At 43.1% G+C, this 22,845-nt stretch overlaps 2 protein-coding genes across 3 annotated transcripts; both read right to left on the bottom strand.

Annotated features, from left to right (window-relative positions):
- Positions 1-8,162: 8,162 nt before the first annotated feature.
- On the bottom strand, positions 8,163-15,276 carry LOC148005823 (uncharacterized). Its single transcript, XM_087551797.1, is given in 4 exon segments — positions 8,163-8,651; positions 8,653-9,784; positions 14,289-14,420; positions 15,144-15,276. Coding segments are annotated over 4 exon segments (1,809 nt in total). The 3' UTR covers positions 8,163-8,239.
- A 1,013-nt stretch (positions 15,277-16,289) lies between these two features.
- On the bottom strand, positions 16,290-19,720 carry LOC134478986 (major urinary protein-like). Of its 2 annotated transcripts, none has more exons than NM_001431995.1 (7): positions 19,571-19,720; positions 19,129-19,262; positions 18,828-18,901; positions 18,041-18,151; positions 17,593-17,694; positions 17,377-17,422; positions 16,290-16,554 (listed from the first exon to the last, which is right to left on the bottom strand). In NM_001431995.1, exons 1-6 carry the CDS (start codon positions 19,667-19,669, stop codon positions 17,397-17,399), a joined length of 546 nt encoding a protein of 181 aa, NP_001418924.1. In that variant the 5' UTR covers positions 19,670-19,720; the 3' UTR covers positions 16,290-16,554; positions 17,377-17,396. The 2 variants fall into 2 exon arrangements, with proteins under 2 accessions (NP_001418924.1, NP_001418923.1); NM_001431994.1 differs by having other exon boundaries at positions 16,290-16,629.
- Between the last annotated feature and the right edge of the window lie 3,125 nt (positions 19,721-22,845).

Below are 22,845 nucleotides of genomic sequence, written 5' to 3' on the forward strand. Positions count from 1 at the left end.
GGGCTGCCATCCGGAACCAGATGCACCTTTGGATCTGACTTGGAATCAGAAAGCCAGTTATGGAATGGGCGGGTACTGAACTGGAAGGTCAAGCATGGAGAGAATCTTTGCTTCAAGACGTGAGTGGAGTGTGGAAGAAGCTGAATTACTTGGGTTTTCTTTGAAAACATTCACATTTCATGTGTATGAGCATTGGTTTTGCATGTGTACCATGCACACACCTGGGGCCAAGAAAGTCAGAAGGATGTAAAAGAAGGAGTCAGATTCTTTGAAACCTTTTCTTGCTGAGGACCCAGGTTCAATTCCTAGCACTCACATGGCATCTCAAACTGACTCTAGCTCCAGTCACAGGAAATGACCCTCTTTTGGTCCTTGTGATCTCCTATACACATGTGGTACATATGAGCTCACTCATTCAGTCACATATGCATAAAAATAATAAATCGTTATTTAAAAAGATTATCAGGAAGGACCGAACCCAGGGCCTTGTGCTTCCTAGGTAAGCGCTCTACCACTGAGCTAAATCCCCAGCCCCAAGAGTAGGAATCTTAACCACACCAAGAAATCTATGCAGGGGGTTCACAGAGCCAGTGCAGCAATGTGTAGGGTTGCCCCCTACTGGCAACCTCAGTGTTGCGCTGTATCCTACAGCCTCATTGCTGGGGCTTCCTTTATGCATGTTAGGTCTCTCTTAGGTTTGTGCTTATAATTTCCAGCCAGTAGCTGGAGAGTTGGAGCACAAAACTTGTACTCATTATCGTCCTTTTTAAAAATAGAAAAGTCGATCCTGGAGAGATAGCTCAGTGGGTAAGAGCGATCGATGCCCTCACAGGGGACCTGAGTTCAGTTTCCGGCATACACAGGATAGCTCGCAACCATCTATACCTCCAGTTTCAATAGATAGGACACCTTATTCTGACCTCTTCAGGCACGAGTTGTATATGTGGTGAATAGACATACATGCAGCCAAAATACTTATACACATAAAATAAAACTAAAAACCGTCTAACTAGACAAGTCAGGACTGGAGAGCTTTGTCACCGGTTAAAAGCATAGGGCTGTTCTTTCAGAGGACTTAGGTTTGGTACATGGCACCCACATGGTGGTTCACAACCATCTGTAACTCCAGCTCCAAAGGATCCATTTTTAATCTACATTAAAATATTAATCTCATCTTTCATTACAAATGTTTCAGGCTAATGTTTCAACTATAAGCCTTGGTTACTGGTCTTGTAACCTCTGAGTTACATTCTGTTCTTTTGTTTTTTGGGTGCTGAGGATTGAATGAGGGTGTCATGGTGACAAAGTCACCATTCACCAGCAGTGGCCTATACCCCTGTTTATAAAGTTCATTCCTTTTACCGGAGTTTGTTAGATAGTCGGAGGTCTTTCTCCATAGGAAACTGTTCTTGGTCCTTTCTTGTGAGTTTGTCTTAGCACTTTTTCTCTGTTCCCGACCTTTTGCGAATGCTTTCATTACTTCTTACCCAATACAAATCAAATGTAAGTGTCTTTGTGGTATTGTATTAAGTGGGGTTCCCTAGAGGAATAAAACTTACAATGTGTGTGTGTGTGTGTGTGTGTGTGTGTGTGTGTGTGTGTGTGTGATTAGTTTATGAGAACGGTCTACAGACTGTAGTTCAGGTAATCTATTAACATAAAGTCCAAGAATTCAGGAGTTGTTTAATCCACAAAGTTGGATGTCATAGCTGTTTTTCAGTGTATGTCAGAATTCCAAAGTAGGCCCTAACACTCATAAAGGAATGGACCTGCTGGCCAGAGTAAGAGGAGGTTCTAGGGAGGGATCTTCCTTCTTCCCCATCTTATATGTAAGCCGTCAGCAGAGGGGGTGACCTAGTTTCAAGGTGGACCTTCCCTCCCCAAAAACACCTGGATGAAAAGTAGGTCTTTCCATCTTCAATTGACTGAACCACTCTCTCACATGTGCATTGGCTGTTAAGGTTTAGTTAATTCTGGATGTCATTGACAACCAAGAACAACCATTACAAGCCCACCCCTGATCAATGTGACACACAATCACATCTCTTTGTCATGCTTCATTTTCAGATGGAATTAATAGCCAGGTCATAACTATGCCTGTGTAACTACCCCATGTACAGCCTCAAAGGTGTTATGTGTTTAACAGAGTCATAATTGTACACAGCGTGAAGTAAGCATCCCTCTTACAAGCATAAACGCATTATACATTTTATGATGTTCCTTCAAGGGACATTCCTTTGATATCTCAAAAGTTAAATATGTCAACCACTGATAGTCTCTTAATCGTTCTGATACTCCATGACAAAGAAATAAAACATGAAAATCTGTACAAACACATTCTTAACAAAATACTGCCCTGAGTGCGTGCTGCCCTCCCCCGGACCCTCAGTTCCATGGTCGAGCCGCTGGAAATAAAGAAATAAATTAAGCACTTTCTAGAATTCAATGATACCTAAACCGCACAAAGACTCAATAAATAAAGAGAACTTCAGACCAATTTCCACTATGAACATTGTTGCAAATGTTCTCGATAAAATGCTTGCAAAATGAATCCAGGAACACATCAAAAACATTATTCACCATGATCATGTAGACTTCACCGCAGGGATAGAGGGATGGTTCAATGTACAGAAATCCATCAATGCAATCCACTGTACATACAAACTAAAAGAAAAATATCACATGATTAATTCACTAGATGCAGAAAAAGTCTTTGACATAATACAACACTCCTTCATATTAAATGTCTTGGAGAGATCCGATATATAAGGTGCATTTCTAAACAAAATAAAAACAATATACAGCAAGCCAAAAGCCAACATCAAAAAAAAATAAAGAAAAATATAAAGCAGTTCCACTAAAATCAGGGATAAGACAAGGCTGCCCATTTTCTCTCTATCAATTTAACATAGTGCTTGGAAGAAGTTCTACCTCGAGCACTAAGACAACTAAAGGATATCAAAGGGGAACAAATTGGAAAGGAAGAAGTCAAGGTATCACTATTCACAGATGATGTGATAGTACACGTATGTGACTCCCAAAATTCTACCAGCTGATAAACACCTTCAGCAAAGTGGCCAGAGAAAAAATGAACTCAGAATAAATGAGTAGCCCTCCTTTATACAACAATAAACAGGCCGAGAAAGAAATTAGGGAAGCAGCAACCTTTACATTAGCCATGAATAATGCAAACTATGGTGGTGTAACTCTAACCAAGCAAGTGAAAGACCTGTATGACAAGAACTTCAAGTCCCTGAATAAAGAAATCAAGGGAGTTATCAGATGATCGAAATAACTCCCATGCTCATGGGTCAGTAGGATTGACACAGCCAAAATGGCCCTAATGCCCGAAGCAATCTCTGAGTTCAGGGCAACAGCCACCATAATTCCAACGCAATTCATTACAGACCTTTACAGAGCAGTTATCAACCTCAAATAGAAAACCAAAAACCCAGGATAACCAAAACAATCCTGAACAATAAAAGAATGTCTGGAGGAATCACCATCCTGATTTCAAGCTGCAGTACAGAGCCAATAATACTAAAAACTACATCGTGTTGTTACAGAGACAGACAAGTTGATGAATGGAATAAAATCAAAGGTCTGCAAATCATACATACACAAACACACACACACACACACAAACACACACACACACACACACACACACACACACACACACACACACACACACACCTATGAACACTTGAGTTTTGATAAAGAAGCCGAAATCATACAATGGAAAAAAGAAGCCTCTTCAATCAAATGGTGCTGGTTTAACTGAATGTCTGCATGTAGAAGAATGCAAATAGAGCCATATCTATCACCCTGAACAAAACCAAGTCCAAGTCGATCAAGGACCTCAACATGAAACCGGACATATTGAACCTAATAGAAGAGAAAGTGGGGGAACTTCCTTGAACACATTGGAACAGGAGACGAATTCCCAAAGAACACCAATAACTCTGGGCTACAGAGCTAAACAGAGAATTCTCAACAGAGGAATCTGGAATAGCTGAGAGCAGTTAATGGAATTTTGAGAGTCCTCAGTCCTCAGGAAATGCAAATCAAATGGCTCCGACATTCCATCATACACCAATGAGAATGGCTATAATCAAAACCTGAGGTAACAGAACATGCTGGTGAAGATGTGGGGAAAGGGAATATTCACCCATTGCTGGTGGGAGTGCAAACTTGAACAACCACTTTGGAAATCAATTTGGCAGTTTCTCAGAAAATTGGAAATGAACCTGAAGTCTCAGCTATATGCCCCAAACATACCCCGCTCTACCACAAAGACACTCGCTCAGCTGTGGTCATAGCAGCTTTATTTGTAGTAGCCAGGAATTGGGAATAGCCCAGATGTTCCTCAACTGCTGAATGGAGAAATGAAATTGTGGTACATGTAGACAATGAGATACTATTCAGCTATTAAAAACAAAGACATCGTGAAATTTGCGGGCCAATGTATGGAACTAGAAAATATCGTCCTGAGTGAGGTGATTCAGATCCAGAAAGATACGCATGGTATCTAGTCACTTATAAGTAGACATTAGACATAAAGTACAGGATAACCATACTACAATCCACAGACTCAAAGGTAATTAGGAGGGCCCAAGGGAGGTTTCATGAATCTCACTCAGAAGGAAACAAAATAGTCATCAAAGGGAGATTGGTGGGAGAGGGGGTGAGGAGGGGAATGTGACAGGGATCAGGTGTGGGGAGAGGGTGCTGGAGAGGTCTGGGTGTGAGAACAGAAACTGGTGGGGGGCAATTCTGGAACTAGCTGGAGATCTAGGATAAGGGATGCTCTGGGGAGGCTATAGGGATGACCTACCTTAGACTCCTACTAGCAGGGAATATGGAGATTGAAGTGGCCATCTCCTACAGCCAGGCAGTACTTCCAGTGGAGGGAGGCAGACATTAATCCACCTACAAAACCTAAAATCCAAAATTTGTCCTGCCTCCATGATGTTCAGGGACAAATATGGAACAGAGTTTGAGGGAATGCCCGACCAATGACTGCCCACCTTGAGATCCATTCCAATTGAGAGTCAACCCCTGACAGTCTTACTGATACTCTGCTATGCCTGGAGACAGGAGCCTGGCATAGCTGTCCCCTGAGAGGCTTCATCCAGCACTGAATGGAAACAGATGCAGACACACACAGTGAAACATCAGGCCGAGCTCGGGGACTCTTGTAGAAGAGCTGGGGATAGGACAGAGCGCTGAGCTGGACAGGTCAAGGACAGCACTTGCAGACCTACTGTTGTGCTAGAACCTCTTCTGTTACTAAAATCTTTATTAGTCAGAGTTCTCCAAAGGGACAGAACTTATAGAATGAAAGAGAGGGGCTCTAATCTTTGCTTCCTCCTTCTGTAATGTAAATTATATTACATCATTATCAGTTGAGTTTGTCCTTTTTCGGTAGTTTCTGGAGGTGTAGAATTTGGTTGCCACTTGAGGTAGTTACACAGGGAGAATCTACTGTTCTAAACTCTGACATTGCTTTTTCACCCAGTGAATTGTAATGTCCTGTTCTCATCCCATTGTCTTGCAACATTTTCTAACTTACTTTTGAATTTATCCTTTGAACTGATAGTTATCTATATTTGCTTCATTTAATTTCCATGTATTGCTCAAATAAACTCTGCCCACTACCCCAAGTTCTTAACCCTGGATGACTTCTTCAAAGCCTCTACTGTTGGCTTTTAAGCAATATTAATCCATGACCCCGAGGGCCAGACTCTGTCACACAGACACCCTTATGAGTCCTAAACCATCAACGGATGCTCAGAAGACAAACACTGTCTGCGTTGATCTTATGAGTATCAATAAAGACACCGTGGCCACCAAGATGTGCTCAGATTCTGGATAAATATGAGTCGGTAACAAAGGGAATCTTTTTAGCATCTGAACTTAGTGAAAATTGCTTAAAGTTTGCTCGCTCAGTGTTGGATAGAGGGAGAATCTGGTTTTTACAGGCTGTATTGTCTTGTGTCATTGCCCATATCTAGTCCAGGGGTGATTTTTGGTTTTGTGTTTTAAACTCTTTTTCAGAGAATGGTAGGTTGTGGGTTGAAGTGGAAACTTAGAGGCTCTTTGGAAAGTCTGTTGTGTGGGATGTCACACAGGTGAAGGCAGGTACAAGATAGAATGAGGCCTGCCATTGGATGAGAAGGAGGGATGAGGGGAGAAAAGTTTTAGAGAGAGGAGGAGACTGGAGTGAGGCAGAGGAAGCAGCACAGAGAATATGGAGGCTGATGTGAAGATTCCTCTCTGCACATTTACAAGTTATGAATATTCTTAAGAGATGGATGTGGACAGGGCTTTGTATGTTTAGGTGGGCAATTATATCTTATCAATTGGATCAGAGGTTATTGTGTTGTGTGTTCTTTCATGTGGAGATTTAAATCAAAGCGAGTTATGTGGCAGTTGGAGACCCTAAGCCGCCACGGACTTGGGATGTATATTTCTGGACTGGTGGCAACCTGCCTTGAGAACTGGATGGGTAGAGAGATTGTTGCCAGGATCAGAGCATAGTCATAGGCAGTGTGGTATGGGATGGAGCAGAGCAGGTGAGAAGCTTTGCTGACTGAGATAAAGATATCTACCAGATTTCTTGGGGCACTATTGTGCCGGATCTAGTACAGGGTAAAAGAAAGCTTTTTTTATAATTTTACAACAACACAGTTGGATGGTGTTTTGCTAAGGCAAAATATGAAGGAATGTTTGACTGAAGCAGACACAGGAGAGATGATATTCTGCTAAAGCATTGAATTTGTAAAGTACTGGTGAGGGGCAGGTACAGGATAGAAGGAGGCCTGTCATTGGAGGAGAAGGAAGGATGGGCGGGAGAGAAGTTTGAAAGAAGAGGCTGAGACTGAGGGAGAGAGGAAGAGACAGAAGGGAGAGATGGAGAGAAGCCATGGCAGGACAAGATGGCAGGTGATGTTAAGATTCTGCTCTGTGTATTTACAGGTTGTTATTAATGCTCTCAAGGGATGGATGGTACCGGGCTTTGTACGTTTAAGTGGACAATTATATCTTACCAATTGGGTCAAAGATTGTTGTTGTGTATTCTTTTATGTGAGGGTTTGAGTGTAAGAAAGTGTGCGGCTAGGATGTGTTTCCGCCAAGATACCTAGCAGACATCTTGGAGCACTGCGGTGCAGACATAGCTGGGTAAAAGACATCCATACTTTTTTATTTTTATATTTTTACAACATATTCATATACAAATATATCGTATGAATGCATATATATGTACACAGAGGCATAAAAAGACAGACACACATACACAGTCTTTGTCCACAGTGAGAACATACTATATACACCGTTCAACAATCTGATTTCTGTACTTAAACGATATAACAAGTACCATTCACTACAACACATTGCCAGCTGTTTTCCACATTTTTATTCAATTCTTATTAACAATATCTAGACAAAATCCCTCAAAGTTTTCTTTGAAGTCTTTAATTCTAGCACTTGGGAGGCAGAGACAGGTACATCTCTGTGAGTTCAAGGCCAGCCCGTTCTACATAAAAAGTTCAAGGTCAGCCTGGTCTACATAACAAGTTCTTGGCTAGCCAGCACTATATGGTAAGATTCTGTCTCAAACAAAACAAAACAAAAGAACTCCCTAAAGTTTTCTATTAGTTCGGAACCTAACGAAGACATTAACAAAGGAAGCTAGGCGATACCAGAGGATACCCTCGCCTATATTTTACACAGGTCCTAGTATTCAGTAAACATAAATGCAAAATAAATACTAATTGTGGTGACTAAGCACACGCATAAAAAGTACATGAATTACTGTATTTTACTGTTTCTTGCTCTAATTAACATTTTCACAAATGAGTGTGTGTGTGTGTGTGTGTGTGTGTGTGTGTGTGAACACGAGTACCATTTCTCAGGAGCACTGTACCCTGTCTTTAAAAGTTTTTCCCTCTGACCTATGGCTTGTAAATTAAACAAGTCTGGTTGGCCAGGTAGTCTCAGGGATTCTCTAATCTCAACTTTCCCAATTATGAGGTTATAAGAGCACAGCAGCACATTTAGATTTTGATGTGGGTCCTAGGGATGGGATTCAGATCTCTGTACCGCTTAACAAGCTTTTACTGATTACGTTATCTCCTCATCTCCTTGTTCACAATTTTAAGGGTTTCCTATTTTAAACTAAATACATCTTGAAGGTTAAACAATACCAAACCACTCAGCTGTCAGAGTTCCCACATTAATCTTCCTCCAGAGATTGCTCTTCCGAGTGAATTTTCATATGTTTGGTAAGAGAAGCATTTTGTTTGAAGGCTTTACCACATTCAACACACTCATAGGGTTTCTCTCCAGTGTGGGATCTCTGATGAATAACAAGTGGTGATTTTGCATTGAAGGCTTTTCCACACTCATAACATTCAAAGGGCTTCTCCCCTGTATGAGTTCTCTGATGTACAATGAGGTGTGACTTCTGACTAAAGGCTTTTCCATATTCTACACACTCATAGGGTTTCTCTCCTGTATGAACTCTCTGGTGTTGAGTAAGAACCTCAATTTGCTTAAAGGCCTTATCACATTGATTATATTCAAAGGGGCAACCCCCGGTGGGAGTTCTCAGATGGTAGGTAAGAGATGAGCTATGTCCAAAGGCTGCCGCACTCCTTACATTTATAAGGTTTCTTCTTCATGTGAGTTCTCTGATGGATAACTAGGTGTGACTTTTTGCTAAAAGTCTTCCCACATTCAGTACATTCAAATGGCTTCTCGCCTGTATGAATTCACATGTGTTTAGTCAGGGATGAGCCATACTTAAAAGCTTTGCCACATTCATTACATTCATAGGGTATTTCGCCCGTGTGTGTTCTCACATGTTCGGTGAGAGATGAATTATATCTGAAGGATTTGCCACATTCCTTACACTTGTACGGCTTCTCGCCCGTGTGAGATCTTATGTGTTGCATAAGGTTTGAGCTATGCCTAAAGGTTTTGCCACATTTGTTACATTTGTAGGGCTTTTCTCTGGTATGGATTCTCAGGTGGTCAGTGAGGGCATGATTGTGACCGTGGGCTTTGCCACACTGGACACACTTGTATGGCTTTTCCCCAGTGTGAGTTCTCTGATGTACGACGAGGTGGGACTTTTGGCTGAAAGCTATCCAGCATTCGTTACATTCATATGGTTTCTCCCTGGTATGAGTTCTTTGATGGTGAAGGAGCCCCTGTTTATGGCTGAGGACCTTCCCACATTGATTACATTCATACGGTTTCCCAGAACCCGGAGCCTTGTCGAGATTAGATGGACTATGGCAGGGTGATTTCCGTTTCTCCTCGGTCTGAATTTTGTCTTCCTTGTTATGGGACGCGCTATGATGGCATACTTTCTCACATTTCTTGCCTGTTTGGTTTTTGTCACTTTTACCAAACAATTTATTGTTGGGTGACTTGTCACATTTCTTTCTAGTTGAAATCTCATCTCTGTTCACATCGGATGCACAATGGCTGAGTGATTTCCTATGTTCGTTAGCTGTATCAGGTTTCTTTTTCGCAGAGTTTTTAATCTGACTGGGCAAGTCTAACTTCTGATTCAAGTTCTTCCCATACAAATTGGATTTATGCAATCTTTTTTCAGAAGGATCGTGTTTTGAATGGACATTTTTCTTCTCCAACAAAGTACACTCACTGCTTTTCTTACTGTTTGAACATTTCTTCCTGAATGTCACTTCTGTAGTTAGTTTCCTTTGGAATTTCTGCTTCCCCTCCGTCTGTGCACCATCTTGTTGGACCTCTAGAATAGAATTGATGAGAGATTCTTGTGATTTCTACACCCCCACTGAACTTCTGTATAAATTTCCTAAAGAGATGCCATCCTTGGTGGGGTTAAATATGTACCACCCTAACATCCCAATAATAAAATAAGCATCAGAAAGGACTGTCTCTGTCCTCTTGGACCCAATAGAAAGAAAGCTATAGTAAACCAGGGAAAAGAAAACTGAAAGAGTTCGCTGCTTAGAAACAGGATCTTGTAACCTTAGGGTAGATGATGAAATACACACAAGGAATGTGGAACAAACAATGCATTAAGTTAAAAAACAGATTTGTGGTTATGCCAGGTATGGTGGCACATGCCTATTATTCCCAGTACACGGGAGGTTGAAATACCTTTTCATAAGTTTGAGGTCAGCCAGGGCTACATAGCAAAGCATTACTAGTCTCCCCACTGTGATTAAATTTAGGATGCCATGATGTAAGTGTTATAAAAGCCATTCTTATCCTACTTACCCACACACAGAGGGAAGCAGAAATGTAGGACTACTTGTTCTCAAGAACATAGTGTACATAGTTTCACTTCCCTGTGACCTCTAAGTTGACAGTTCTTGTTCCTGGTGAAGTCTGGCTAAAGTCTCTACCCTTGGGTTGTAAGAGGTGTACTTTTGCCTATTCAATAAATCCCTCTAATTTTACTAAGGCTACCTAAAATAAACTAAAACAGAACACATCTTCCAAGGAGTACTGAAGAGCCAGCGGATGACTGGGGTGCTACCAAGGGCACTGCTCCTCCCTTCTTTTCCATGAGCAACGTACCAAGGACATTCTTACTAACTACCAACAACTCCATGATTCCTCTAAGTTCCCTGATGCTTTTGCAAAGTCATGAAATTCCTAGCAACTCACTTGGGAGATGCTTTACTGTATGGGTTTACAGTGGGTGTCCACCTGTTTTCCCAGTGACTTGTGGATTGCATGCCTTTGATCCTGTCACCATTCCAACAGGTGATGGTCAATTTCAAGTTGATTCATGGCCTGAACACTTGCTCATGTTCTTTTTCCTACACATTGCCCAATTGAAAAATGTACATTTAGAAACGCTCTTCTTCTCTCAGCCCAATCCCTTACCAGCTCTCTGTATAGAAATGGAACGGAGAAATTATCTGAGGTAAGAGTTTTAAACATTTAAAGAGAGAAACATAGGTAAGAGTGAATAGCCACTCCAGTTTCTATGGAGAAAACCAGAGCATCTGAATGGATGTCTAGAATTCTCACTTTTATGGAGGGCATTTAGGAGATCCTGGTTTGGGGTAAACTATGGTGGCTGCATTCATGGGGCAGAGTTCCAGACCAGTCAGGGCTACACAATAGAAATTTATGAGAGAGAAAGAGAGAGAGAGAGAGAGAGAGAGAGAGAGAGAGTGAGAGAGAGAGAGAGAGAGAGAGAGAGAGAGAATGTTTGGTGGAAATCTGTATAGTATAGAAGAGGGAGTCCAGAACTGAACTGGAGCCACTCTTTCACCCAGGAACTCAAGACTTGTACCCTGGGATAGAGAAATGAGCAGGACTCTCCGGGCAGCAGGACTCTCCATCTTCTGATACCCAGTGATGATGGGGGAAGACAGGGACAAATTTCCATCTTAAAGGACGTGATCAAGAATTATACCTGTTCTCTTGACATGTAAGATTAAAACAATCTTTGCCCGTGTGTACACATGTTCATCTGGATTTGTGCACATACCCACATGCCCGTGCATGTGCATGCCAGTTTCCCATCAAGCCATTCCTGGACTGTTTTCTTCATCTTAGGTTTGCAACAAGGTTTCTCACCAAACAGCTCACCAGTTGGCTAGACACGCTGGCCAACAAGTCCCAGCTCCGGTCTCCACCGCCTTGGTGCCAGATTACAGGTGTGCACCTCCAGGCACACCTTCTTACATGGAGGTTGAAGAGCTGAACTCAGGGTCATGCTCATGAGGCCAGTACTTTACAAACTGAGCCATCTCTCTAGCCCAATAACCAACTTCCTACAGGGATGGATGGAGCTGTCACAATGAGTATCCACTCCCCTAAAAGACAGAAAGTATGAAAAGACAACTTCACTATGAAGGTTTTATGAATCACAGTCCTACTACGCGACAAGATCATACCAGGGCACTAATAATTGATGAAGGTTAAATAATTTTCTCTTCCTTTCTTGTTTTTTTCTTGCTTTTCAAGGCAGGGTTTCTTTGTATAGCCCTGGCAGTCCTTGAACTCACTCTGTAGTCCAGGCTGGCCTCAAACTCACATAGATCTGTCTGCCTATGACTCCTAAGTGACAAGATCAGAGGTGTATGTATCCCCCTTCTCAGGAAATAATTTTCTTAATTTGAGACAGCAACTGGAACCTGAATTTTAAGAGAAACCAAATGTCACTTCAGAAACTGAAGCATTGGCTCACTGGGACCTGCAAGTGCAGGTAATGCTTATGAGTGACACATCTGTACTGCGAATCAGGGAATGTGGACTCGTTAAACCCTCCTAAGTACTAGACTTAGAGATAAGACAAGCCGGATTCGTGTAGTGTCAGTGACAACTAAGAAAAACCAACAAATGGGACTTGACAAGAGGATCATAAAACACACGTCATATGCAGGGAGGGTTAAGGGAGCCTCTGACTAATAAGAATGAGACTTTCTATTTCTAATTCTATTCTAATTCTAATTCTTTTCTAATTCTATATAGCTGAATTTCCTACAAGCCACTCCAATAAGAAGGTATGAAAAAGACGTCGGAGATGTCTACCCATAAGCTGCCAGTCTAGAAAAATTAGCTTGTATTTGCATACTGGGAGATCTTTTGGAAAGATGCAATAGAGGACTAGTACACCAGGACAAATGACATTAAGGAACCATCAGCAAACTAAGGAGAGCTGGTAACTCATCCATTTAAAGACACAGCAATCCAGAGACTAAGCCACTACCCAAAGACCATACATGGGCTGACCCTGGGCTCCAACCTCATAGGTAGCAATGAATAGCCTAGTAAGAGCACCAGTGGAAGGGGAAGCCCTTGGTCCTGCCAAGACTGAACGCCCAGTGAACGTGATTGTTGAAGGAGGGTGGTAATGGGGGGAGGATGGTGAGGGGAAGCCCATATAGAAGTGGAGGGGGAGGGATTAGGGGGATGTTGGCCAGGAAATCTGGAAGGGGAATACAATCGAAATGTAAATAAGAAATACTCAAGTTAATAAAGATAAAAAAAATAAAGGCACAGCAAGAACTTAAGGTTGACAGCCATTAACAAGGGCACTAGAGGGCAAGAAGGTTGACTAGAGAGTGATTGTGTAAGTTACTTTCATATTGCTGTGATAAAATGCCATGACTGTGTCAACAAGGGGCAGATGGTTTCAGAGAGATACGCCCCTCTCTACACTCATGACAGGGAAGCATGGCAGCCAGGGACCGTCACAGAGCAGGAAGCTGAAAGTCACATCTTGACCTGTAAGTAGGAAACAGGCCATACCTCTGTGTGTGGCACACACATGCTGGGCCGGCCCTAATGAAAACACCCACCAACTGGGTGATGTCTCAAATGCCTGAGACTATGGGGGAATATCTCATTCAAATCATCCCAGGGATTAAGGACCAATGGACACTTACAGAGCAGGGGTATGAGGAGTTTTGTAGTCAATGGAAGGAAACAAAATTATTGGGAGTGTCCACCATCTCCAGAGATGCAGAAAAGAGACTGATCTAAGAATGTCTAAATTTATTACGAGAATATATGACAATTAGGGAACTTTTGTGCAGGGAGGGGACAGGAAAAATTGAGGATTCTTTTTTAAATATGGTGAAGAGGAATGAGATTGAATGTTGAAGAGTCTTCTGGAGGCTAAGCAATAAGTATACAGTAGGGAAGGGGCTAGGTGAGGGAGGTGACTTCAGGCTACTGAGCACTGGATTTCAGCTTTGTCCCTACCACTGTCAGAATGGTGACTGACTATACTCTTACTCCTTATGGAAGACCATGCCTCTCGGCTACCCTATAGCATGGCATTTGGAATTGCTGCACCTCCTCTATAAAGAGATTATCCATGCCTACCCCTGAGCCAGGCGGCTAGCTCTTACCATTTGAAAGTGAGCTACAGTGGGTAACTATCACATCCAAGCAGTGATTTAAGGAGTAATTAAGTGGTTCAATTCACCCATTCTTTTCTTCTCCATGAAATAAAAGCTTGTGGCGAGCTGCTCATGTGGACAGGTTTACAGGAGAAGGTGATATTAGAATCTCCAAGGTAAGAAAATTCCTGTACTGTGAATTCCTTTTCTCCTGAGAGATTCTGGTGTTTTTTCTACTAGTTCCTGGTTAAGAGACAAAAACCGGGAATTTTAAGAAAAAAATATTTTTTCCATATTGGGGATCAAATCTAGGTCCTTGTGAGAAATCACTCTCTATTCTGAGCTGTATCCCCAGCCCTAATGAAAGTTTTCAAATTACTCTTTGAAGAATTCCAAGCTTACCACCAAGAAACTAAAGACTTATTGCACTGGTTCCCGTTTTCTTGAGTCTGTGCAGACTACTTGGGCTGTCCTTATTCACCTTTCCTGAAGAACACCGCTCCTCTTCTCCATCCAACTTAGAGACTGGGACTTGTCTGGGATCTTGATTTCCTACTCATAAGAAATGGTAGACACTGAGGGTTGGACCAACCACTTCAGAAATCAAGCCCCAACTTTTTACTTCAGGGTCTTTCAAGGCTAATGAACATATATGGCTTCTGATGTTTCAAAATAAGGATGCCCATGAACCTCAACTAAGCACACCTTCCCTTTTGGAGGCAATGACACAAGCATCATTCCTAGCACTTGTTGCTATTCTGTCTAAGCTCCACCCCCACAGCTACTTGTCAGCAGCCAGGTATGCTCTGCCCCACAGTTGGCTAGCAAATGGCATGTATAGTACCTGACACAATAAAAGGAGCTGCTTGCCCCCCCCCACCTCTTATTCCCTCTTACCCTCTCTTTCCCCTCTTGCTCTTTCTTGTTCTCTGTTCTTGTCCCATCCCCCTCCCCCATGTGCCCATGACTGGGCCACCTGTCCTCTCTCCTACTCTTCTCTCATTAAACCTCGTCACGTGAAACCATGGTGTCTTAGTATTTTCTGTCCAGTCAAGGGTTGAGATAAAAAAACCCTAACAGTACTAAAAAGGGATCAAAAGTCCCTGACCAACCAACCAACCACCACGACCACCACCACCACCACCACCACCACCACCACCACCACTGCCAAAATAAAACAAAACAAAACAAGAAAACATCAAGGGGAAAAATGAAGGACTTGAGGAAGAAGGGACCGCAGGGAACATATTCTGGGTGGAGGTGAACTGTTCTTACCTATTGAGGCTGGATTGTTGCAGTTCTCTAGCTTTGTATCCTTGTACACATTTCTCTGCCCAGGTTCCAGCTGCTCCCATTCTTCTGAGGAAAAGCCACAGACACATCCATGAATGTTACTGACTCCTATCATTCTTATTCAGTCCACAGAGAATTAGACAGTTCGACCACAACAACGCTCACCGCTTCCCCCTCTTCTTCTTTACAAAGGGATTGGCTCTGTCTCTGGTGTTTAGAATTTCTTCCTTGGCTTTGAATGTTTCTCCTATTTCACATCTCATTTCCACAAAGTATTTGTTATCGAAGGGGGAAGGCTTTAGGTGAACTCCAGCCGCCATGTTGACCTGGGACTAGCGAGTTTGTTTGGACCTTTCTCTGGGTTGCGGTCCCTTGGCTTATGGCAACATTGTCAGACCATTTTCTATCTTCCACAGATTCCTGGACTGGAACTGTTACCTAATTTTGTAAGTATTCTCAAGGATAGCTTAGCTTGTGAACACTTTGTTATTTTGTCTCTAAACTTTTGCCAATACTAAAAGTGAAAAGCCAGGCACGGTGGTGCATGGATGAGGCTGAAGTCACTGAGGAGGCTTTAGTAAGAGAATGATGTGGACCGTAGCAGGGGGGGGGAGACAGAGAGACAGAGAGAGATTTCAGCAAAATTGGTTGGCTCTCTCAACAGCTTTTTGCCATAATATACCAAACCACAACAAGAACTTGATTCAGGATCCTGAGCTTGATCCAAATTTAATCTCTCGAACTAGGGGCCAGAAGATGCTATGGGGTGCTGGGCAAACTTTTGTCTTTATCCATTGGGCCTCTAATGACCAGACCTCCCCCGACCCCTAGCGTGTCCTGAACCATGCTGAGCAGCCATAGCCTTAGAAAGATGTGTCTCTCCTAGATCTGTTAGAAAAGATAGTCTATGGATGGAAGAATCGTGCAGCAAGTCTCATGTGTCTAAGGTCCTTATAAAGCCTCTAAGGCAGGAGCCCTAGAGGGCATTCATCAGGTCTTGGGACTGCTCCAGAGGTGGTGAGATCCTGAGACTCAGCTTAGATTCTGGGACATGAGGAAGGATCTTGGGTACAGGACTAAGGAGGTCCCCTCATTCTCTCATGGGTTAGCCCTCTGGACACATAGACATACATTTAAGTGCAAGGGTAATCATTTATTGAACTGCAAGAGCAAGAAATTTGTGCGGAATGATCATGGGTGGGGCAAAGAGAAATTTAAGAAAGCTTTTAATTCTCGATGTGTTGTCCTGGGTAACTAGGGAAGATGCTGGAGAGACCGGGATTGCACTTTTCTGTGAGACAGGATGGAAATCAGATCGCAGAATTTGTCTCAGGATGCTCCATGGACAGGAAATGGTGATGCTGGAGTCCTGGTGAGAAGTCTCCACTCAGCACTGAGTAATCAAGGAAGAAAGGATACAGGAACCCATTAAGCACTTCTTGGATTGACTTCTGGACAGAGAGGCACTCTGTTGTATAGAACAAAGGATGAAGAAATAGATCTTGCCCTGCAATCTAATCAACATTATTTGCCAGAAAACAGGGATTAAAGACATAGAATAAATTACACTTTCCTTATGGATGGCCTATGAAAAATGAAGTAATGAAAGGTCTGAGGCTTGGTTCCACAACCTTTGGCTCTGAAGAATGGTCATTGCCTTGAGGAATAATGGTGAAAGCCTTGGCCACTTGTAAAGACTTTCCTACATTATCTGAGTGAAGTCTTGGGAAGTGGGAAAGAGGGGTCAAAGGAGTCTGCTCGCCAGACTGGAAGAGAAGTGGAGATCATGCAACTCCACTTCCAGGTAAGAAGCCAAGGTTGTATGGAGTACAGATGAAGATCTTATTCTCCAGAGTGGGATGGATTAGGACCACAGACTCTGAAGAGCAGTCATACTCACATCCTGCTACTCTCTGTTTCAAACTTTAACTCTTAATGACACTTAACACATCGCTGAGCCATTTTTACACAACTGTGCAGCAACTATGGAAAACTCACTCCCTTGTTTTCTTGCCTAAGTGCTTCGTTCACTTTACATTAGAGCTCAAAATAGGACCAGATAGTCACAAATCCACATAATTCAGTCATTTTTCAAACTCTCCTCAAAGACTCCTTATCAAATTATTCTTATAATAATTTGGGGGCACAATACTAATGCTTTTGGAAGGCCTGGTCCATGCCCACCCACCCCTTGCTCTCACTGGAGATTGCCCACCTGGAGGCTCAGGCCTTTCTTCATCCTCGGGCCTGGAGACAGCGATCTGCAGGGTGAGAGCAAGAACGTGTTCAGGTACCAGGTCCACGTTATTCCCCGAAGAGAAAATGAGGTACCTCTACAGCTTTCAACAAATAGCTGATAGCCAATCCCCCAGGGTCATTTCTTCTATGATATGATATTCAGAACGAGAAAAATAAGTGAGTCCTGACTTACCAGTCTTGGTTAGATCAATGATATTGTCCCTAGTGATTCCATGCGCCTCACATAGTTTTGCAAACTTTTCCTTGATGTCTGAACTCAGATCCTTTGTTCTGCCTGTGAAAAGAGCAGCAGTGAGTGTAGCAGCTGTGTCCTAGGCATTGACCACAGAACTAAGTGAGGGGACAGGGGCAGCCCCATAAGGTTGAGAAAATGGCTGGTGACATGGTTGACAGGAGTGGGTCCAATCTATCCTGAATGTGGCACCCACGGAATGGCCTTCTGGCACACGGAGAGATTTCAGAGTGTGCCCATCACTGTGCTTGAGGCAGGATGCAGGTGAACATCGTCGACCTTCAGGAAGTGAGGAAGAGGCAGGACCAAGCTGGGAAGACTATACTAAAGCTCGAGTTTCCTTCCTGTTTTCCCACTCCAAATCAGTGTCCGTGTGGAAATACTTTACCGTAGAGCACCATCGCCTGGAAGGTTTCCCCGTTCTTGAAATTAATGAGATGAAACATGACATATCTGTCATAGTCTGTCTTCAGTATAGTAAATGTATTCCCTCCGTCATCTGTGGAGGAAATGGGACACAGCTCAGAAATTCTCTGGTCTGCATGAAATTATGTAAACCCTTTACCTGTACTACCCCAAACATAAAAATCATTAAAATACATATCCTGGAAGAGATGTGGGGCGGAGATGTCTGCTGCTTCCCATCTGTAGCCTTCTGGACTTGATGAAGTAACTTCTAAGGAAGGGGCCCTGGGACCATGCCCACTAGAGAACACTTAGCCACTGCAGTGACTCACTCTCTCTCATCCTCTCTGAGGCTCACCTACCTCCCTCAGCACCTTCAAGCGACACGTCTGCCTTTCATAAGTCTGCCTTCTCACATGGCTACATCCTGAGCAATGTACACCGGTGCTAGCTACTGGGCAGTATCACATTCCACCTCACCATACTTATCTCCCTTGCCTGCCACAGGGTGCTAGCTATTAGATGGCCCCCATTTCCCTGGCTAAATCAACCATGTCAGGAAGTGCTTGAGATTCTACAAGGGGTTGTGGTGAGTTCCCTAGTAGAAAGTTTGACTGGGAGGTGCAAGTTCCTGAGTTCAATTCCCAGAAACACATAGACACACACACACACACACACACACACACACACACACACACACACACAAGATAATGGTAGTAGGGTTTACTAAATTACTTGTGGATAGATATATAGACATTCTATATACTTACACTCAACAAAATATTCGCCATCCTCTGGCGTTTTGTAGGCAACCAAATATAGTTCCCTGCACTCTCCATTTTCCCTGTAAAACAGAGCAAGCTGATGCTTAGGGGATTTTTGATCTGGCTGGCTTCTTCACCCTCTACTCTATAGGTATCTCCAGTTTCTCATTCCATTTTACTTTTGAATATTTTTGCAAAATTAGCAAAATGGCTTTTTAAAGGTTATTTCGTTTCTGTCTGATACTTTAGTAATCAGGAATTTGCGCTTATTTATTCTTCCTCAGCTAAGGGCAAACACCTCACTTACTTAATACGGAACTTGAAGCCTAAGGAATTCTCCAAGACATCGATGTGCTGCATAAAAACTCTCATGCTGCCATTCTCTTCAATCTTTTCTCGTTTGTTAGAGGCCACGACAATAGAAAACCAATCCCCATTGAGCTGTAATGGATAAGAAAATGCTTAAGGGAGAAGGGGGCAGGGATATCACATGGACGTGTTTCTTCTTGAATTTGGCTTGATAGAGTTGTCACAATACCTAACATTCTGCCCCTGCCTCTCAGTGAGAGCAGAGGTCCCCAAATCTTGTTAGATCTGAATAGCATACAACTGGTCTTATTTCAATGTCTGAGGCCATTCATTTGTCTAATAGAACAGGCCACTGTACCCATCCCCTCAGCGGACCCGCTTGGCTTCAAGAGTTCCCCAAAACACTCTCTGAGTCAGAAGTTACTATTCGCTGAGCCTACCTTGTCCACATCGAGGTTCCCTCTTGTGGAACTAGCGTCTTCTGCATGGCCACAGACCAGGGTCAGGCCCAGACTCAGCAGCAGCAGCAACAGCTTCATGTTGGTAGGGAATAGAATTGCCTCTCTGTCGGGACAATCTCTTTGCTGATGGTGCCCACACTCCACCTCCAGCACGTTGCTCATCTTTATACTCTCTTTGGGTTCGAGTGTTTTTTTTTCCTTCTCATATGGGCCTCCTTCCCTCAGGCTTTTTGGAATGTTTTCTCATGTACTGATGTGAAGCCAAGGATTGTTCCTGCCCTTTCCAACTTGGCAATCTCATCTCCTATGGATTGATTTTTTTCACTAATACATTTCACAAAGCATATTCCCAAGAAAAACAGTGGGTGTTCAAGAGGGCTACCTGGAACCAGATGCAACTTTGGATCTGACTTGGAATCAGAAAGCCAGTAATGGAGTGGGCGGGTACTGAACTGGAAGGTCAAGCATGGAGAGAATCTTTGCTTCAAGACTTGAGTGGAGTGTGGAAGAAGCTGAATTACTTGGGTTTTCTTTGAAAACATTCACATTTCATGTGTATGAGCATTGGTTTTGCATGTGTACCATGCACACACCTGGGGCCAAGAAAGTCAGAAGGATGTAAAAGAAGGAGTCAGATTCTTTGAAACCTTTTCTTGCTGAGGACCCAGGTTCAATTCCTAGCACTCACATGGCATCTCAAACTGACTCTAGCTCCAGTCACAGGAAATGACCCTCTTTTGGTCCTTGTGATCTCCTATACACATGTGGTACATATGAGCTCACTCATTCAGTCACATATGCATAAAAATAATAAATCGTTATTTAAAAAGATTATCAGGAAGGATCTTCCGAAGCTAAGCTGACAGCCCCCAACCCCAAACCCACCCCAAAAGATTGACCTCAGAATGCAAACTGCTAACTTAGTAAGGTGAACTGCTTCAGCTGTTTACCTCAGAGAATGTTGGACTTTAAATGACTGGACATAATCTCATCATTAAAGAAAAACAAAGGTATTTTTCAAAGTCATATTTGCTGATGGAGGTCCAAGTAGAAATGATGTCAAGAGTCTGCTCACAAAGAAACACAGATATAATAGGAACATATTTTGTATCTGTATAAATTGTATTTACCCTGGAACTAGAAACATAAAATAGTGTTTGATGTGGGGAAATAAAGAATTCAAGAAGGAGGCAAGTCCTCGATAGGGTTTATTTCCACTTTGCATCAACTGTCTATAGTATGTACTATTTATTTTCATCTTTCCATAGTGTTAGCTAAGACTCAGAAAGATCAAGTAACTATACAAGGCCATACAGCAAGTCAGCGAGAGAACTTAGATTTAAACCCAAGTCTGTCCATCTGACTCAGGAGCCTTTGTTCTTATTAACTCCACTACACAGGTCGGGATGTTTTTACATGAAGGGAGGATGGTTAAATAGGAGAAAGAGGAATAAACAGCACTGTAGAGCTCCAGACACATCGGACTGAAACTGCACGTGGGTTTCTTTAAAATATGGAGGAGTGGATGTAGCTTGAGATTCAATGAGACATGACTACTGGCCCCTCTTGGTCTATAAGCACTTGGTAAATGCTTGACTAGGGGACTATCATTTTTCTTTTCTCCTCCTCCTCTTTCTCCTGCTCCTCTCCCCTCCTCTTCTTTTTTTGGTTGATTGCGGTGTGTGTGCACACATGTGCACACATGTGCACACGCCTGTCCCTTTGCTAGTATACGCAGGAGTCAGAACAGGGTGCCAGTTGTCTCCCTCTGTCTCCTTTTACTTTATCCCCTTCAGACAGGGTCTCCCTCTGAATCTGGGACTTAGTGTGTTTCAGATAGGCTGTCTGGCCAGTAAGTCACAGCAATCCTCCAGACTCCACCATCTACCTAGTGGTGGGGTTAAATGCAGCCATGACCACGTTTTTTAATGTGAGTTCTGAACATCTGATCTTACCTTGCTGGGAATCCATACAGCCCTCACAGCCAGTACTTCTCCACTGATCTGTATTCCCAGCAACTCACATAGAGACTGGCCTTGAGCTTCCTGAGTTTCTGAATGGTCTTGGATCTGTGGCAATCCCCTAGCTCCAGCCTCCTGAATGCTAAGATTATAGGTTGTAGCACCACGTCTGGCTATAGATTACTGCTTTTCTAGTAATGAGCAAGAAGTTGCTTTCCCAGCAGAAGGCAACAGCCAGTTCCTTCCACTTAACACTCGTCAGTACATGTGGGCTGTTCCTGTGACTGAAGCACTGAGGCTGTTAAGAAATGACTAGACAAAGCACGTGGGTAAGGGGTTTAAGGAGTGTACGTGTAACAAGCTAATGGCCCATGTGTAACTAGCTAGCATTTCTGAAACTGACTAATAGGAAGATGATTTAATGACTTTTACCTGAGTCTCAACTAATTGAATAAATAACCCATTCAGAAAGCCTGCGGAAACATTCGAGTCACTTACCTGGTGCCAGAGTGTGTTTGGGGCCAAGAAGAACATCAATGAACACGGGCTTATTTGATTCATGTCCCAGAGAGGAAATATTCTGTAGTCCCTCCAGCAGAGTGACAGATAGGACTGCTGACCCCAGCTCAACATCAGTTCTAAAGCACCTGCTTGTGTCAGTGTCAGAGGATGCTTGGAGTCACTGGAATCAATCTGCTTAACTCCCAAAACCTAGAGCAGGCCCCAGAAAACAGGCACAAACAAACTTTAAGGGACAAAGAGATTATTGGCCAGGAACTCGTGAAGGACAAAGGGAGCTAGGAGACAGCAGAATCAAGGAAGGGAAGTTATCCTGTGTCAGGCAGAAATGCTATGCCACAGTTTTGCTCGATCATGCAGTGGGGGATGTGCACCCCAAAGAGACCAGCATCTCAGCTCAAAGACAAGGGATTCTGAAGCAGTTAACAGTTGGGACGGCTAGCTATTCACACACCTCACAACCAAGCAGTCTTTACTTCAAGATCGGGGGTGGACTCTAAGCTATACTGCATCATGATGTGTGCGATTTCATTCTGCTGTCCATGAGTATTCTTTCCTCACAGGGCTCGAGTCCTCTCCCCAATTAGGTATCTGTCACAGGAACATTGCAATACAAAGATATTTATCTCAGGGGAATCTGTAAGCCACCGAGGCCAGGAACCATGTGTCCACACTATTGCATGCTCAGATGGGTCAGCGCCTTGGCAGTGTTAGCCTTCAGTCACCATTGGATGATGGAGGGAATGCAGGATGAACCAGAAGAGGGAGAGACTG

The sequence above is a fragment of the Rattus norvegicus genome, chromosome 5 (assembly GCF_021556685.1).
Source record: "Rattus norvegicus strain SHRSP/BbbUtx chromosome 5, alternate assembly SHRSP_T2T, whole genome shotgun sequence".
Lineage (NCBI taxonomy): Eukaryota > Metazoa > Chordata > Mammalia > Rodentia > Muridae > Rattus > Rattus norvegicus.

Excerpts from the sequence above, each read along its gene's own strand:
- LOC134478986 (NM_001431995.1), bottom strand. The coding sequence starts at position 19,669 with ATGAAGCTGTTGCTGCTGCTGCTGAGTCTGGGCCTGACCCTGGTCTGT. Across the intron at positions 17,695-18,040 it reads CCAGGCGATGGTGCTCTACG|GCAGAACAAAGGATCTGAGT; the intron begins GTAAAGTATTTC and ends CTCTTTTCACAG. Across the intron at positions 17,423-17,592 it reads CATTGATCTAACCAAGACTG|ATCGCTGTCTCCAGGCCCGA; the intron begins GTAAGTCAGGAC and ends CTCACCCTGCAG.